Here is an 18484-nt window from a genome sequence, read left to right as displayed (position 1 = left end):
GCTAATGGACAGCGTTCATAGCATTGTGATGGTAACTAAGTCACATGATCAATCAACTCAGGGCAGCCATTTTGTTTCAAGCAGGAGATTGAGAGTTTACTTATACTGCGAAATTCGATTAGTATTTGGCGAAGGTTGCTTTCAACTCGTTCCAAACTGCCTCTCACCTCTCTATTTAAGTTAAAGCTTAGCTTGAACGGAGAGTTTTTCTGTTTCCAGCGATGAGTAGGAGTTGCCAAGTTTATATGGGGCGACTGCCGTACGGCACGAAGGAACGCGACATCGAAAAATTCTTCCGCAATTATGGAAGATTGCGAGAAATCAACTTAAAGAATGGTTATGGGTTTGTGGTGAGTCTTTCTCAGCTACACTATTTCGCTTTTTAGTCATTACTAAAATTTAAAGGTTTGTGCGTGGCCGGTGTTGACCGTAATTTGGTCAGCACATGCATACTTTTTATCGTAGCTTTAATTTACACAATCTTAATTTAAGCCTAAGTTATGCATGGACGGTGTTTGTAATCAAAATTGGACAACTCACCCCTTGGACAATCCCTGGACTACCAGCCCCCAATCTTTAGGCAATTTAGCCCCCAAACACATATTTCCGACCATACAAAGAAAAACTTGGCCATTTTGCTCTAGTGCGCCTGCTCCTGCAGAAGGCTTCTTCCAATTTATTTCTTGTGAAATTGATAAACTGAAGAGTTGTAATATTTCGTTGCCTGTTTAATCAAGGTCATAGCTTTCTTTACTACCTGCTAAGTGTTCCACCTACAAGAGTGAAGCAGACTTAAGCAATGTTAAGTCAAAATGAATGCTTTAAAGTGCAATGGTACAGAATGAGAAGAGCAGTTTCATTGCAGGTACTTGAAATTTTGGGTTTGGTTTTTTACATCACAGTTGGACTACATATAGTTAATTCATAACACGACTGTTGAGGGTACTAAAAGTTTTAATCCTGCATGTACTTACAGTAGAGCTGTTTTCTCTATCATGAAATAAACTTTCTGAGAATCATCAAAAAAAAAATTGTCTAAAGTAGCATACAGTGTATGTGTTTTAGTATTGGGGGCTAATAGTCCATGGCTTTTTCTGTGGTGCATTTTGTCTAACATTCCTTGTGTTAAGTTAGTATTAATTCATTAATCTTTCATGATCAAGGAATTTGAAGATTCAAGGGATGCAGAAGATGCAGTTTATGAGTGCAATGGAAAAGAAATGATGGGAGAAAGGTAAGACATAAGTGCTTTATCATGGTTCAGCCATGAAACACTTGCAGTGAAAGAATATCTTCCGATACAAGATGTTAATCTATAAACATATATTGTGTTCCTTTATTTCAGAATTATAGTTGAGCAGTCACGTGGGACAGCTAGAGGTGCTGGTGCCAGTGGTGGCCGCAAGTCCAGGGCCAGAGATAAGTAAGTGCACAATTTTTCTTATAGTTACAAAATTATTTTGCCTGTTACATTTGTATTTTCAAGAAGGTGATGTTGCAGTCTCACCGGAACTGATCCTCTATAAGTGCCTTGTATCTAATGGCTCAATTAAATCCAATATGAATCAAAATTATTCAACTTTAGCCTTTATTGTAATTCTTCCTTCTATAGTTATACATTCTGTGGGATGCTAAAAAACCCCACATGCTGTTCTTGAAGAGTAAGGGACATAGTCCCCAGTGGTGGAGGGACTGTTACGGGCCTGCAGTGGTTGGCGTCATGCGCTGTTGCGGTGACCCTGCAAAAGTTGGCAAACCTTAGTAAATAAGAGCCAAGTGAGAAGTTATTTAACCATATCGAAACTGGTCTATATTGTTTTCTTACTAGGTATGGTCCCCCAGTAAGAACGCCGTGGAGAATTACTGTTGAAAACTTATCAACCCGTGTTAGTTGGCAGGTTAGTGAGGAATAAGTAACGTGTTCCTCCAATTGAGGGAAAAGCCACATCCCCTTTTTATGAGCTGTTTTTAAAATAATAATTTACTGTTATAGTAATAATAATTTACTTAAAATATTGTGAGCCATTGTAAAGGCATTAACTTGATGAGCAAGGTCACTTCTTAAAGAGACTTGCCATAGCAGCTGTCTTACAGACTATAAACGTGGTATTCAGTACCTTGCAAGACTTGCCGTAGCAGCTGTCTTATAGACTTTAAACGTGGTATTCACTACCTTGCCTACCAATATTTTTAGTTACAAGATGCACCATGAAGGGTGACATGAAGGTAGTCACAGAGGCATAGATGATTACACGTACACCCCTTTGATACAATGATGGTTTTGATGCTCAGATGTCATCAGAAGTCAATACACACAGTCATGACAAGATGCAAATTTCACAAAGGCATGATGCAAAAAAACTTCATGGCCAATGATGAGAGACGTACACGTACCTTCTGATTTCAAAATGACTCAGACGATGGACCTCTGTAAAATTGATGCTGTAGTACTTTGCTTTTCTCGTCATGATTGACTGCCCTGAACGTTTTGTGATTACTGGCGAGACAGAATTGAATTTTTCTTTTTGGCTGACTGTGTTGTACAACAGAAAGAGTGCAGATGCAAAGGTGTTACTGATTAAGAAAGCTTGGTAGTTACCCAAATACCCAAATCCAAATGTGGAGGAGAAAATTCCCAGGTTCATTTTGCAACATACTAAAAAGCTTGCCAAGAAAAAGGTCACATTAGGATTTATCCACAGATTCAAAAATTAAAATACACTCCATATATCCACATGTGTAGTTGTGTGTGGAAGTAAAATAGCTATGGTAGAATAATGAAAACAGATTAGGTTTCCTTCCTTTTTGACAGTATTAACCATAACAAGGAGGTTAAAGGTTCAGTACAAGTTTAAAATTCTTGGTGGTATTACTTGACAGTCTAGACTAAAGTAATATGGCAGGCTGATAGTATTTTGCAAAATTTAAATTCAAAGATCGTAGTGCAGGAGCATGGTGCTATAGGGGTGTTTTTTCTCAAGTGTGACTGTTATTACTAGGATCTCAAAGACTATGTACGCCAAGCAGGCGAGGTGACATATGGAGATGCACACAAGCAAAGGAAAGGCGAAGGGTAAGTGAAACTTCTGGAATACTGGCATACTATCTACATAATATAGGAAATTGACTTAATGTGAATAGGGTTTTACTGCCAAAGCATCACAGATGTACAGTTGAAAAAAAGGAATTGCGGTTGCTCATTGCAGGTGTATATGTCTTTTATAGAAATAATGGGAAGGAGGAGGATGTTTAATGTCAATAGTGTTGTTGTTAACTATAAGATTGTCGTGTCATCTTTGTTTTTGATTTAACAGATAGATTCCATGTTGCCGAGCGTCTGTTCAGTAAAAGATCACAGATGACGTCAAAATGTGGTAAAAACAAAGAAGTGGCACATGGGCAACAGTCGTGTGTGTCACTGATGTTTTCACCACATTTTGATGTCTTATCTGATCTATTACTGAACAGACCCACAGCAGTATGGAATCTATTTTGTTTTATACAATGACGCAGAAAAGAGAAAAGACCGATACACATACCTGCCTTGTACTTCTTGGCTGTTCGAGGATTTGTGCTAGTTTGGCATTCTCCCTACTTGTCATCTCTTCTTCTTTTTTTTTTGTTGTCTTATACTTGTATTCAGTTTCTTTGAAGAGTTTTTCATAATCTTTTCTTGCGCGAAGCCGAATGATGGCAAAATCATTTTGCAAAATATTGAGTCTCTCGAAGGGATGACACACAATGGCAACTGACGTAGAGATTTCTTGCACTTTAGACATTCTCAAGTTGTCAAGAACTCATACATACATACATACATACATAGTTTATTTGGTAACGCAGGTTATAGAATACGCAAGACTGAAGTCCTGATGTGGACCTGCCTATCTACTTGTTAAAAACTAAAGTATATACATGTGAATAAATAGAGAATCAACAGAATTTAAATAATAAATAATAATAACAATACAAATATAAATAAGATTAATAAAGAAATTCCTCATTCCTATTTCTTATCATGGAAGATTCCTTATTATAGCTGATAGAATTAATTAAGTCCTTGCTAGATCTAAGTCTTTTTTTAAAACATTCTAAGCTAGAAGACTTTTTGATCGAGTCAGGAAGTGAGTTCCAAGCAATGGCAGCTCTATGCTTAAAAGTCAGCCTGCCAATTTCTGATTTAGGACTTGGAAATTCAATATTCATTGATTTCCTCAGGCAGTGAGATGATTGTTTTAACATTACTAGATCATTTAAAACATTGGTATTGCGTCTATAGTAGGATTTATACGCTTCTACTAACAGTCTCTTAGTATAGTAAAATGATAAATTGTTCCAGCCTTTCAATTTATTTAATTGATCAGCATTCGAATTCCTTGAAAGTTTAAAAATAAGTTTAGAAGCTCGTATATGAGCACGCTCAAGATCATCCATTAGTGCAGGTGAGCAGGAACCCCATACTAGTATTCCGTATAAGACACTTGGAAGTACAGTCCTAAAATAAATGGTCTGTAGAATGGATGATGGCAAGAATTTAATTCTTCTAAGGACTGCTATTTTCTTATTAAAAGATTTTAACAGACTTTTAGTGTGTTCTTGCCAAGAAAGATTACTGTCTATAGTTACTCCTAGACATTTACATGATGATTTTAATTCAATAAATTTTTCACCATACTTCAAAGGCAACAGTGGACCAATGAATCTTTGTTTAGATAATAATAAGGCTTCTGACTTAGTTTCATGAGCAATCAATCTGTTAGCAACACACCAACTAAGAACTTGATCTAGTATAACTTGCATGGCCTTAATTATAGTATCAATATTATCACTTATGGTAAATATGGTAGTATCATCAGCAAACATATAAAGTTCTCCCGAGGTTACAGATTCAGGAAAGTCATTGACATAAAGGGAGAACAGTTTGGGTCCTAAGATTGACCCTTGTGGTACTCCAACTCTTTTTGCCTTTATTTCACCTTTTTTTTTTCTTTGTAAATAGCTCCTACTAAACGCTTTTTCGAGGCTTTCACCAGCCTGCGGGGAGCAGACGCTGGATGAAACAAGAACCGAAGAAAGCATTCAGCGTTCAGCGCGTGTAGCATTCAGACCATTGTATAAAGCTGTATAATATTTTATGCTTACCATGGTCTTGGTAACCCAATAGGTTCATTTGTGTATAGCAGTATCTATAGATCAAAATGTATCCCTTAAATACTTACAGCCCCTCAGTCAAGGTGTTCGCAAGTTCAAGAAATGATTATAACCGCTCATTGCTTTTAGAACCCTAGAGTTTGCAACCAAGAGAGACTTGAAGAGGGTGATGAAAAAACTTGATGGGACTGAGTTAAATGGAAAGCGTATCAAGCTTGTTGATGTAAGTGAAGTCATATTTTATGTACCATTAACTTCCCAAGATGTACCCTTAATCTGAACAAGTGTGCATTAAATGAACTTCTTGTTAGCCCGAGAAAACAGCCGAAATTTCGCGACGTTACCACTGATTTCCTCGCAAAATGACATCTGAGAAACGAGCGCAGAAATTGCATACTGATGACGCTCTACTACCCAGATCTGTTTAGAGCTACTGATTGGTCCTGCCGCGTGGGAAATTTGCTTCAGCCAATCAAAAACCCTACCCAGATCTGGGTAGTGACACGTCAGTATGGAATTTCTTCGCTCGTTTTTCAGACGTCATTTGGCTGGGAAACCAGTGGTAGCGTCACAAAATGTCGGCTGTTTTCTCAGGCTAACTTCTTGTCCACATTTTCCATCTCTTCCTTGTCAGGTTATCTGTGTGGCTCAAATGTTTTATTATCATTTTTGTAGGAAAGTCCACGTTCTCGATCTCGTTCTCGTTCTCGATCAAGAAGCCGCTCCAGATCCAAAAGACGGTCTCGATCCAAGTCGCGTTCTGCTTCACAATCACGCCACAACCGTTCTAAATCGCGATCACGTTCTAGATCACGATCCCGATCGCCACGACGCAAATCGCATTCCAAGTCGCGCTCAAGGTCCAGGTCGCGATCCCGTTCACGATCTCCGCGCAAATCCAAGTCCCGATCACGTTCACGTTCACGCTCTCGATCTCGATCACCCAGAAATGATAAAGAAGCATCTGCGGAACCGGAAGCTGATGATAATCAGAATTATAATTCAGCAGAAGGAGATCGGGCCGGTGAAGCTGATGATGCTGAGTGATAAGCTGTCATTTTCTTGACGTGTCTCTCTAAGAGACTTGTCATGGCTTTTTTTTTTCTTTTTACTCTCTACATTAGTATAGAAGCTGTCGTATTCAAATCGACGGCGTCAGAAGGACTGGTTAGACTATTTATATCACCACATTTTGAACTGTGTTGATGCAGATATGACATTTCATTTTAAATAGAAGTTGAACTGTACAGATGCGGAAAGCTCTTTAATGAGCGAGGAACGTTTTGTAATTCACCATAGGTAACTAACAATAAGCCTTGCAATTAAATAACCTTTTGCACGTTAAGTGGAACTTTTGTCTGGAAGTGAACTGGTTTAGTAGTAGGCAGTAATTTCAGCTTGACACACAAGAGAATTTTATCTGGTATTGCAATTGGTAGTTAAAAACTAACTATCGCTGCAACACTCACCCGCCCCACTACAAGCGGCTTTGTCCGTACCTTTAATTTAAGAGTTGCTTAATGGCACAGCTGAATTCTATAGTTTGGCGATGGTGTCATATTGAATAAAATAGCGTGAAATTGATGTTGTAGAAAGTTTTACAACTCCATTGTAAAACGCAGTTCATGGAGCTTAACGCCCTCAGTCAGCAACATGCAACGCAGTGTTATGCTTAGCCCTTATCAAATCTCGTAGAGTTTTACTCGTAGTGGGTAAAAGTACTGGGTAGTGCGTAAAATCACTTCCATAGCTGGGAAATTACTGATAAAATAGCAATCCTTGTTTTGTTGCAGTTGGAGCTAGTTCCTAATGTATCGCTTGTTTTGTATGGCTAGTAAAAATAATTTTCCTCCTGCATATCTCGTGGAGCACTTTAGCTGCACGTTCTATTCAGTAGTAAAATATTTTTTCATTAGCATACACTGGGATAGCAATCGGACTGTAAAAGGCGTAGTAAAAGTCCTATTTCTCTTCCGAGCTGTATTGCTAAGTTGGAATACTTTGAGCACAACCGTCCTAAAGTTTTGTAATTCCCACCCTTCCCTCCCTTTGGAGACTTTGTTATGGTTCCTAATAAACACGGGCTCACCGCTTTCTTTCGCCTTCGGTTTAAGTCTCACGGCGACTTCCCCAAGCTTTCATTTTTTAAACGCAAACTTTTATATTTGATGGTATTCCAGCACGTGCTGGCGGAGCTGGCGGAGTCGGCTCGTAGTGCTGATCCTAGAACAAAATATTTGCCTACACCGTTCCATTAAGTTGCACGATGCTGGCCGGAGGTTTTGGCTCGTAGTGTAGCCTCCCACGCAAACGTTCTTAGGGGTTCGTCTAACCTGCGTAGCAAGCGTTTCCAATCGAGTTACTGCGCGAAAGTTAGAGCGGGAGCAAAAAAGAAGGTGGAAGGGGGAGGGGAGAAGAGGAAACGCTTGCCCGCAAACCCCACGATTCTGAAAAACGCCCCTTAATATTTCACGGTTCGGTTGATTTGTAAATTGACAGCTCGTCAAAATAGAAGTATTACCCCTGGATTACCAGATTTGTAAAATTACTTTGTTCTCTAATATAACACGTTCCAGACGATTGCAAAAACTGTAATGAAAAAGGTTTACGATAAAGAAGGTTAAAACTCTGAGCGATGGCTGCGGAATTTCTTGTTTTTTATTGTGTGGCTTTATCTTGTCTGAAACCTTGTCGAAACGTCAAAAATGATTTTTCCGGAACAATTCACTCCGCCGGCTATAAGGTTTGCAGAGCTGCTGCTCTTCAGCCCGTGTCGAAACGTTCTCTACAATACATGCCGCTAAATTTCCAATAAACAAATTAAAATAATCTTTTCAGTTCAAAAAGCTGATAAATCGCTTGTCCAAGGCGGCTCTAGCTAGTGTCGAGTACCGATGTTATGATTTACGTTGATGTTATCTCCAACAAACAGTCAGATCTGCACGCCGTCATTCCCAATAAATTGGCGTTCCCTAGTCTCCACTGCTCGATCTCCAATTATACTTTGAAGACTTTGATCTTATAAACCTTGGCACAAACACGATTCAAATAAACATCAGTCCAAAGCATTTGTAATCTGCGACCACAAATCAGATGATGATGAAACCAGATCTGTGACGCACGTAAACAAAGTATACCTGGTTTGATTGATGTTTCGAGTGCAAAGTCATGATCAACACTACCAGCACCGCGCCAATCAGAAGCTGCGTTCGTTGGCGAACGTAGTTTTTCAAAATCGTGGGGCAAGCGGTTCCTTCATTCCCCTCCCCCTCCCCCGTCCTTTCTTTTTTTTTGCTCTCGTCCCAACTTTCTCGACGAACTCGCAAGGAAACGCTTGCTACGCAGGTTAGGGTTCGTCATGCGTGCGAGGAACGCGTGACGAACTCCCTAAGAACGTCAGCTTGGGAGGTTACTCGTAGTGCCGTTGAGTGTTAGGCCATATCAAGTTTGTTCCTTTGGACCTACCTGAACTTGTCCGATTTGGCGCGCATAAATTATCGCCGGGGAGATAAGTAGCGCTTTATGGTCACGCTATGGAAGTCGTCCACAACGCCGATCGCGGAGCGGTGTTCCCGCCATTACGCCAGTGTTTTGTTGTCTTGTTTTATTACACTTTAATTTTTAAAGGCAGGCTTGCTCGCCAGCCCGTTTTTTCTTCTCGATTTCGGAATGTCAAGCATTTTTACGTACTTTCCCCTTATTTCTCGCGCTACAGATACGTCTGAACGGACGAAATCGACTCGAAAATGCTACGTGTGCACTTAATTCCCAGATCTCTCACGGTTGGGCTTAGGACTCTGGGTACCCGTCATGCATTGCTGCAGTCCTCGTCAAAGCGTCCATTTTGGATAGATGCTGAGCCGCCGTTTTGGCTTTTACCTCTATTTTAAACCTTCATAAAGGGCCCTTAGATTTCTTTTCGGCCTTTGGTATTAATTAGTGTAAATTTTGCGCAGTTAAAAGGATGACTTGTCGCGTTTATTTGGGAAGACTGCCTTACGGTACGAGGCAACGAGACGTCGAAAAGTTTTTCCGTAACTACGGAAGACTGCGAGAAATCAATTTAAAGGATGGCTATGGATTTGTGGTAAGAGTTTCCTATTATTTTTGTTCACGATTTTCAATGCATGTGAATTTCCTTGAGTGTGAACCAAAAGAATAGATTTAACTTTAATTCATGGTGTAATTTTTAATGTGAAGCACATGGTTGCATGTAATTATTGTATTTGCTTGGGCAATGAATGGTAAATGGCCGTATTCAGCTGACGTATTATAAACGTTGACAAGACGTTTAATGACCTTTGATATGGAAATTTTCAGGGCATAAGTTGTTGATGGTTTGGATTGTTGATACAAAAGTCGAGCCTTTTGTACTCGGCAGATTTGATGGAATTTAAACCCCATTTACAAGTGCTAAAAAATCAGCACGGCACGCCAAATTTTTGGCACTGTGCCTCGTTTACCCGTGCCGAGACTACCTCCATGAGGAAGTCTCGGCACACCTAAAATTTTGAGCACTGGTGCCAGATTACATTTGGGACCGATACATTTACATGTCAAAAATTGGGAGTGCCGTGCCTTAAAGTCATTAGCATGGTGCCAAAATTTTGGCGTGCCGTACCGATTTTTTAGCGCGTGTAAATGGGGTTTTAAGCTCAATTTATGGTTGCGATTTGATACATTTTTGCATGTAGGATTCGCTTCTTTCCATGATGTAAAAATGTCCCGGGTAAATCATAGAATTCTCTGTTTTCACTGTCACGTTTGCAGCAAAACACTACTCGATAGCTCAACTCTTCGGCAGTACTTATCAGCCATAGGGAGCTGTACGTTGCATATTCCAAACTCTGCAGAGGGAAATTGTTTAAGAGAAAAAGAAAACCACACACTATGTCAGAAAAGCGAAATAAAACCAATAAATTTGCGAATTACCAAAATATAATAGTGAGAAACAGTCCCACCTTGGACCACCATGTTTTTGTTCCTTTTGATCTATGGTTTTTGACATAATGTGCATGATCAGTACACAAATCCGCTGGCAAGACTTTTGCTGATCACTTGGCAAGTAATGTGAGAACATCATTTGGATTTTTCATTCAAGAGAATGTGTGGGAAGTAGCTTCTCCCCGCCCCTGGTTGCGCATTTTTTCAGAAATTGTTATATTATTGAGAGATGTAGAATCACAATTTGGCAAACATCAGTTTGTACAGCTTTTGTTACTTTTTGTGTTTCTGTGGTTCATAGAGCCAAACTAAACAAGTGCAATAATTGCACAAAATTGCAAATGTTACTGTGAATGTACTGCGACAAAAATTACATCTACGCAAAATGAGTACTTTCATGCAAGTTTTATCTTCTTATGTCCTAATTTGAATTGTCTATATGTCAATTAGTGGCTGGTTTTTCTTAAGTCACCACCAGAGTGCTTAGGTTAGAAAGTCATTTTGTGTTTCACTTTTGGAATGCTTGTGTAAATTCAATTTTATAATACTGTACATACATAATTATTTTCTTGTGTGTACCATTTTCAGGAGTTTGAAGATAGCAGAGATGCAGAAGATGCTGTTTATGAATGCAATGGGAAAGAAATGATGGGAGAAAGGTATGAATTAACAGGCCTGACAAAATTTAAAAATTATTACAGAAAAATAATGTGCTAAGCATACACTATGTTGACTTCTAGTCTTTGGTTTTCATTTCTCCAGTCATCACAGTTGATTGCAGGCCATTGTCCAATAATCGACTGTTACTTGCAGCTTTGATTAATATGCATTTTATCAATAATCTGCCTGTTCTATTACGTCATTGTCTGCCTGATATATCATGTTCGGGTATAGCTAACATTTGAGATTTGAACATTTGATTTTTTTGTGAAAAAGTCTTCAATAGTTTTGCTTTAACAATTGGCTTGTCCAAGTTTTAGATGCCAAACCATTATCTGTTTGTGTAAGAGTGATTAGCTGCCTTTATCTCCATTTAGGAAATCAGCAGTAGTAGTAGCTGTTGTTGTTATTTAATTTAAAGTAATGTGTTCATATTGGTAATAATCACTTGAATTAAGTAATCACCATCCTTAACAAGAAGCAAGACACCTAATCAGGTCATTGTGACTTGTTTGATTTCAGGATCCTAGTTGAACATTCACGCGGAACAGCCAGAGGCTTCAGTGGTGGCCGCAAATCCAGGGCCAGAGATAAGTAAGTGTAGTAGATTCTAGCTTGGTTTTAAGTTTCAAGAATTTCTTTTCCCTTATTTTGAGTTCATTCTCAAATATTCTTCCACTTGGACAAGTAACAGAAGGAAATGAAAAACATGAAGCAGTACAAGGAAATTTCTTTGTGATAAGCAGTAATGTCTAAGTCTCATCACTTTCTTTTGTCTTGGTAGGTATGGACCTCCTGTAAGAACACCTTGGAGGATCAGAGTAGAAAATTTATCAACCCGTGTTAGTTGGCAGGTCAGTAAGATGTTAAAGAAGTAATGCCATCTTTTGTTTCTTCAATGTTCTAGTTAGGCTGTAAATATGATTTTTACAGGGGGTTGAAAGTGAAAGATGGTTTGGTTCTAGTAATGATTTTGTGAATAAAACTAAAGAACTGATTGTGTTGAAAAAGTTGTATTTGCTGCTTCATCCACATTGGCGGATCCAGGGGAGGGCTCCCCCCTTATTTTTTGATCGAAATAAGGCCCAAAGGGCCGAAAAAAATGTTTTTGGAGAACCCCTCCCCCCCTCCCCCCCCCCTCCCCCTTATCTGAAGGTCTGGATCTGCCACTGATCCATGGTGTTTTATTTAATTGTATAGTTGAAACAATATCGTGTTAAATGATTCAAGAGCTTTGAATTCACACTTTGCATAATTATGTGATGATGTTTCCTGGTGCTTCTTACACATTTTTTCAGTTTCTAAAGCCGTACAGGTGTATGTGACTGTTTGCTGATGTTGTTGGGTTAATGGGAATGAAATTGGTATTATTGCTGTGTTTTATGAGGAAATACCTGCTTTCTGAACAAGAATCCTGTTAAAAATTTATGGAAAACAAGATAAAACTAAATATATGATGTTATATACTTGATGTAGGCAGGTCTGATAAAACTTTACCTTGCCTTGAAATATTTTCAGTTACAAGATGCGCTTGTGAGGGGTGATGTGAGGGTAGTCACAGATGCTTAGATGATTAGATGCGCTCCCCTCTGATGTTTGAGTGGTTTTGATGCTCAGATGCCATCCGATGTTGATACTAATCATCATGACGAGCCAAGTTTTAACAAAGGCATGACACAAAAACACTCCCGTGGCAAATGCTGACTGATGAACTGTGCGATTTGAAAATGACTCAGACGGTGGATTCCTGCGAAATTGTTGCTGTAGTATTTTAATTTGTGACACTAGTTTCTTGATATGCCCTGGCTTGTCAAACTTGTCTTCGGAGCCAGCTACAGTTCAAAGTTAAGATGAGAAAAGGGTTGAAAAATATATACCATTGAAAAGAAAATAAATAGGAAGGGAAGTTTCCATGTTTACACTATTTTGCATTATAAACGAGGGTTTTCTTGAGGGACAGTGACCCCTGTCTAGATAACTGAAAAGTCAAATGATTAAAGTTGAATTCAGGGTGATAAAATCTCTGCATAACTCATGACCAAGGTTGTTTTGTTAAGTACAACTGTCATTACTAGGATCTCAAAGACTATGTACGCCAAGCTGGAGAAGTGACATATGGAGATGCACACAAACAAAGACAAGGTGAAGGGTAAGTAAGTCTGTTGGAATACTTTTTTGCTGTCCTGTAGTGTGCAGTGAATTAGTAGGCTCATTGTTGAGAATCACTGCTTCCTAGTTAGTTCATTTGGCTGGATACAAGAATTTGAAGTAAGAGGCCTAAGCACTCCAAGCTCTGACCATTTCAGTCACTGTGGCAAGTAGACTAAAATTGCTGTTAAAGTAACAAATTTGGTGACCTGTGTTCAGTCATAAAATGCCAAACCATGGTGTTTTAGTTAGTTAAATTGTGTTTATGGTCCTTAAAGAGAGATCATGAAACATTTGTAGGAAAGAATATTGTATTCCCCCCTTCCCCTCTTCCCCTTCCTGTGCAAACCTGACACCACCCATCCTCAAAATTTTCTTCAACAACTGTTGAAGTATGTTTCCAACTAGTGACTTTCTTGTTTTTGTTTTGATTTGTTTTGTTCAGTGTCCTTGAGTTTGCCAGCAAGAGAGATATGAAAGATGCCCTAAGGAAACTTGATGGGACTGAGCTGAATGGAAAGCGCATTAAGCTTGTTGATGTAAGTCTGAAAAAAATTTTTATTATTTGAACAATAAAACTCCAGTGACTTCCTTCTGATAAGGATATTATTATTTTACTATTCATTCAGATTATTTCTAACCTCAAAATATGCTCATCACTATCTACCGTATTTCCTGGAATAGGTGCTCACGCTCTGATAAGTGCCCTTACCAAATAAGCACCCACCACTTTTTTTATAGGAGGGATACAAGGAAAACTTGTTTCTATTGCCACTTTATTGAGAACTCGGTGTATCAACGGTATAATGAAACTAAGGTACTCTTGATTATCAACAGGAAAACTTAATAGACACCCCCCTCGATTAAGCGCCCTCCTTCCAATAAGGGCCCATCCTTATAGCCAAAATTTTAAATAAGCGCCCGGGTGCTTATTCGAGGAAATAGTGTATGTGAAGTTCCCATCTTCTTAACATTTGCCTACACACATTCTTCAAAGAGAAATTTTCATCTATCGAGTGGTATACTTTCTATTCTTACTATGTTTCGTAGACTGGTATGTTGTTTTTTGTCATAAAGTGTGAAATCTTTATTTTTCTCCAGCTCTGCACTGCCAAAACAGCTGAGCGATCGCTTCGCCTTCCATCCCTCTTGTTTGTCGATTATCAGTATAACTGACGTCGACGGACTGTATCAACTGTATTGGCAAACATGTTCCAATTTTGGCCAAAGCTACAATCAGGGACAAAAGTAGTTGACGCACTTGTCGAAAAGGCGCGTTTCATGAACAGTTTCATTCATTTCCTATTTGATCCTGTTTTAACGGCGTAAATCCCCCCCAACCCCCGAATCAGTGTTTGTTTGCAGGAAAAGAAAGGTTTGATGGTCTTCAATACAACATTAAAGGTCAAATGAACCAAAATTTCGACCTTTTTTATTTTAGTTCAATTTTAGTGAAATGTGTTTAATATGAAGCAAATAAACATACTATGAAGTTTCAGCTCAATTGAAGCAAGCATCTCCGAGATATTCGCAATTAAAAATTGCTATTTTTTGGGCCTTATCTTCGTAGAGCGGTCGGAAAAATTGTCGGAAAAAACAGCTTGTGACGTCAATGTTGGTCAGGTGAAAAAAAGCGGGAAATTCAAAACAGTGTTTTTCGAATTGTGCGACTTGGCGCAGAAGTGGTTTGTGCGGCCATAAACCTGGACAGAACAGGCAATTTGTCTTCAAAAGTTGAAAGCTGTGGTTATAACCTTTTTATTATTTAATTTTCTCGAAGAATACATCATAGTAAAACGGACTTTAACGACATTTACTAATTTCCTTGAGTTGTACTGGAAATGTGCGTGCGTAAGTCCGATTTTTTTCAAGACGCTTCACAAAATATGTTTATATAAGGAAGCTCCTGGATATATAAGGTCCAGAGCTCCACCGTGGACACAAAAACAAAATATCTTTGTATAATAATCTGCCCAAAGAAGTTCAAGTTAGTCACTGAACTTTGTCGCACTCCAGCTGATAAAACCCACGCTCGATCGGACACTTTTAGCTTCGCAGATCACTAAAATATAAACAAAATCCTCAAATTATGGAGAGGTTTTGGCGTTGATATGTGGGCAGAAAAAGAGTTAATCTTTATCTAGTAAATCTTCCCCAAGATCGGTTTCAAAGCAACCATAGTTTTTTAAATTTGATCGTTTCGCGCAGATTAATTTTGCTTTGCGTTGTCAAGTTGAACATGCATAACACCTGTCAAAAACCTACGCGTAAGTAAGATTTCCTTCAAACAAAGTTAAAGTTACATTATTGCAAAAACTTCTTTCCAATTATGTATAAGATTTAATTACCGATTGAGGTCACTTTAAGGACCATAGACGCCGCTTTAAGCTGGCAAAGAGATGCGACAAGCAAAGAGTAATTCCATAATGCATGAAATTCAGCTTAAGTGAACTATAAAAAGCTTCAATAAGGTTGCAAAACAACAAATTTTCATCAAAAGTCATGATTCCGACTACTTTGCTAGATTAGCTACTTTTTTTAGTAATAACTGGTCCATGCGAGGGTCTTCATTCAAGCAAATTAAACTCAGCAGACTGAATCATTAGAAAATACAGAAAACTGCACATAAGGATTTGTTTTGCTCGCTTCAGTCAAATCCAGCTCCAGCAATTGTTTACGGGCAAAGAGTCGATTGGGACTCACTGCCGGCAGTTGTCGTTCTCCGCTACTTCACAGTGAGTGAAAGGAAAATTTGCGTACAGAAAGATAACAATACTATGTAATTAAAACTGAAAAAAGTAAAGGGAAAAAACTCTGACTATTATTACTTGAGCAACAGAAAAATGATCGAAGTAGTATTTTCTTCTCGAGTAAGCTTGATGGCCTTCTAAAGTTCCGAGGAAGTTTTAAGCGCTCAAGTTTGTTCACTCGCAAGCGTTAGCATTACGATCCTTTGACATAAGACAAAGATAAAGCTGGTTCTGCAAAGGTAAATAAATCTGGGCATATAAAAAAACTAACCGTAACTACTAATGACAGAAAACAAGCGGGTTTTAATTCAGTCCGGCGAAAGAAGGCGAAGCACTGGACACAAAATCAATTCACAAATCGAATGCACAAGTATCAGAAAAGTGCAAACCTCTTTGGAAATGTTCAAAACGTTTTATTCCTCCTCAGACTGTCGGATGATCTGTTTTTACTCTAACATTGGTTGTTCTGAATCCAAAGTAATTTTCAAGTGACGAAAAAACAACAACAACAAAAACAAAACAAAAAAAGCCTTTACAAGGATTCAGTCTCAGTCAGAACTCTCATAGAACGAGACAAACAAACGCAGGCGATAATGGATGCGCAGAAGCTTGCGCAGAACGTTTTTCCGCCCTGAAAGACCAACATTGACGTCACGTAGTCTCCAGTCTATCGCGCGGCCATTTCAGAAACGTTTTCGTGAAGTCTTCGGAAATGCTCGGATTTTGATCTTTTACCTTTCTATAAAGGCTTGGGAAGAAAAATCTTTACCCAAATCTCACTTAGGATGGTTCTTTTTAGTGTCTGGTGAAGGAAAAGCGACAAAAGAAAATATGCCAATTTTTTGGTTCATTTGACCTTTAAGGGTTTTAGGGTACACAGAGGGAAGGGGCAATTTTGTCTCAACACTTTTGTCCCTCATCGTAACTGTTACTACGAAGAATTGGTTGAAGATTAAAGCCAATCGGAAACAGAGAAATATTTTGAATGAAAAGTAATATACTTAGTATGGTTTAAGTGTTAAAAATGATTGTTTTTGTTCTTTAGGAAAGTACACCTTCTCGTTCCTGTACTCTTTCTTTGACGTAGACTCTAATTGGATAGTATGATTTACGTAACTCAATTCTTTTGCAGGAAAGTCCACGTTCTCGTTCTCGTTCTCGATCAAGAAGCCGCTCCAGATCCAGAAGACGATCTCGATCCAGGTCTCGCTCAGCTTCACGATCTCGACGACGCCGCTCAAAATCACGATCACGTTCTAGATCACGATCCCGATCGCCACGACGCAAATCGCATTCCAAGTCGCGCTCAAGGTCCAGGTCACGATCCCGTTCACGATCTCCGCGCAAATCCAAGTCCCGATCACGTTCACGTTCACGCTCAGCATCTCGATCGCCCAGAAATGATAAAGAAGCATCTGCGGAACCTGGAGCTGATGATAATCAGAATCATAATTCAGCAGAAAGAGATCAGGCCCGTGAAGATGATGATGATGCCGACGCTAAGGCTTAGTAAAATGCCGTTTCTTTGCTTGTACTTTTAAAACGTGTTGGTTAGATTATTGATTCTGTACTGTCAGATGTGTTTTAATGGTCAAACATACAAGCTGCCAGCTCTTTTATTAAGCAATATGTAGGCGTGACTCTTGACCAAGTTATTTATTTGTAAGGCTGTAGGCAGCGAAAACCTTCTGATTGGATGTCATTTCATTTGAACGTGTTTATTGTTTTTAGTTTATTTGCTGGAACTGGAAATTGCTTTTATTAAATATCCATTTTACAGAATATAATCAGTTTCATCTTTGCTTTAAAATGTGACCGTTCTCGATTAGCCCGAGCCTTATTAGGCGTTTCTGTTGGGGAAGGGTAGGAGGGAAGCGAAAACCCGTTAGAAAGACCAGATACTGAGGTAATCTCAGATGGGCTAGATAGTAGACGATGCTCAGTCAGTGAGACGCTCTCCTTTTTGACAAGAAAATCGACGCTAACATTCATTCAGAAGGCGGGGTTGAATTTCCAGTAGGAGGTAATGAGATCTGTTAACGAGTTCTTGAGATATATCAGGCCTCTCTTCTGGCCTTCAGAAGGGACCCTTCACTAAACAGCCTGTTTACAGGCTAAATATTGCCCACTGCCTCGGCGTGAGGGATTTCGCAATCGGGAACTTAGGCGACAAGACCGAGAACGTCTAAAAATGCAAACGCTTCTTTGTACATTTCTTTGCCGTCAATGCACGACCACGATGGAAAGTGCCCAATTTTACAGTCTTCGGAGGCCAAACGACTTTCTTTTCTTTAGCCTGCGAGAGCTCACTTGTGCGATTTCTTTTAAACCTTCTGCCTCGTCTTTACTTAATAATGCGAACCTTCACTCTTTTTCGTTGAACGGCAGCACCGACGCCATAAATTTTCCCCCAAGGCTACCATAGCATTGTTATGTCATTTGACCTCCAGGTTGCCAATGAGGACATGCGCTGTTGCGAGGTGGAGCATGGAAGGGAGTAATAGTATGTAAGGCTCTGTTCAAACGTCGAACTTTTCTTGTCCCTTCAATTAAGTACATGAAAGGATCAACGTTTGAATCAATTAAGTACAACATAATTATCTAACTTGGGTCGACCCATGAATTAACATGGGATTTCAAACGTGGAACTTGTCTTGTGCCGAACCTAATCCATGAATTACTATAATTTATTTCCACTGGTAGGCATTGTAGACCATTCTACATCGTGAACATGAATTGAGTCCCACTATTCTCACTGCACATAATTATATAATGAGCGCGTCTCGCAAACATTTCTGCATTCTTCTAATCCCAAGAGTTCTTGGCAGTTGGTG

The 18484-nt window shown here is 39.1% G+C and overlaps 2 protein-coding genes across 2 annotated transcripts; both read left to right on the top strand.

The window, feature by feature from the left end:
- Positions 1-44: 44 nt before the first annotated feature.
- On the top strand, positions 45-6499 carry LOC140952927 (serine/arginine-rich splicing factor 6-like). The gene is made up of 7 exons (XM_073402382.1): positions 45-350; positions 1164-1234; positions 1346-1423; positions 1829-1898; positions 3000-3073; positions 5278-5371; positions 5824-6499. The coding sequence occupies exons 1-7, from the start codon at positions 222-224 to the stop codon at positions 6193-6195; spliced, it is 888 nt and encodes a 295-aa protein (XP_073258483.1). The 5' UTR covers positions 45-221; the 3' UTR covers positions 6196-6499.
- Positions 6500-8964: 2465 nt separating this feature from the next.
- On the top strand, positions 8965-17437 carry LOC140952928 (serine/arginine-rich splicing factor 6-like). Its single transcript, XM_073402383.1, has 7 exons — positions 8965-9235; positions 10681-10751; positions 11275-11346; positions 11537-11606; positions 12828-12901; positions 13346-13439; positions 16783-17437. Exons 1-7 carry the CDS (start codon positions 9113-9115, stop codon positions 17158-17160), a joined length of 882 nt encoding a protein of 293 aa, XP_073258484.1. The 5' UTR covers positions 8965-9112; the 3' UTR covers positions 17161-17437.
- Positions 17438-18484: the final 1047 nt, after the last annotated feature.

The sequence above is a fragment of the Porites lutea genome, chromosome 11 (genome assembly GCF_958299795.1).
Source record: "Porites lutea chromosome 11, jaPorLute2.1, whole genome shotgun sequence".
Taxonomy (NCBI): Eukaryota; Metazoa; Cnidaria; class Anthozoa; order Scleractinia; family Poritidae; genus Porites; species Porites lutea.
Note: the sequence above shows the minus strand (reverse complement) of the source record. Positions and strands in the feature narration are given on the sequence as shown.

What these genes read in the sequence shown, in the direction of transcription:
- LOC140952927 (XM_073402382.1), top strand. Translation starts at nt 222, where the DNA reads ATGAGTAGGAGTTGCCAAGTTTATATGGGGCGACTGCCGTACGGCACG. An exon ending in CAACCCGTGTTAGTTGGCAG is followed by an intron (nt 1,899 to 2,999) that starts GTTAGTGAGGAA and finishes TGTTATTACTAG; the next exon opens with GATCTCAAAGACTATGTACG. An exon ending in AGCGTATCAAGCTTGTTGAT is followed by an intron (nt 5,372 to 5,823) that starts GTAAGTGAAGTC and finishes TCATTTTTGTAG; the next exon opens with GAAAGTCCACGTTCTCGATC.
- LOC140952928 (XM_073402383.1), top strand. Translation starts at nt 9,113, where the DNA reads ATGACTTGTCGCGTTTATTTGGGAAGACTGCCTTACGGTACGAGGCAA. An exon ending in AGGATGGCTATGGATTTGTG is followed by an intron (nt 9,236 to 10,680) that starts GTAAGAGTTTCC and finishes TACCATTTTCAG; the next exon opens with GAGTTTGAAGATAGCAGAGA. An exon ending in AGCGCATTAAGCTTGTTGAT is followed by an intron (nt 13,440 to 16,782) that starts GTAAGTCTGAAA and finishes ATTCTTTTGCAG; the next exon opens with GAAAGTCCACGTTCTCGTTC.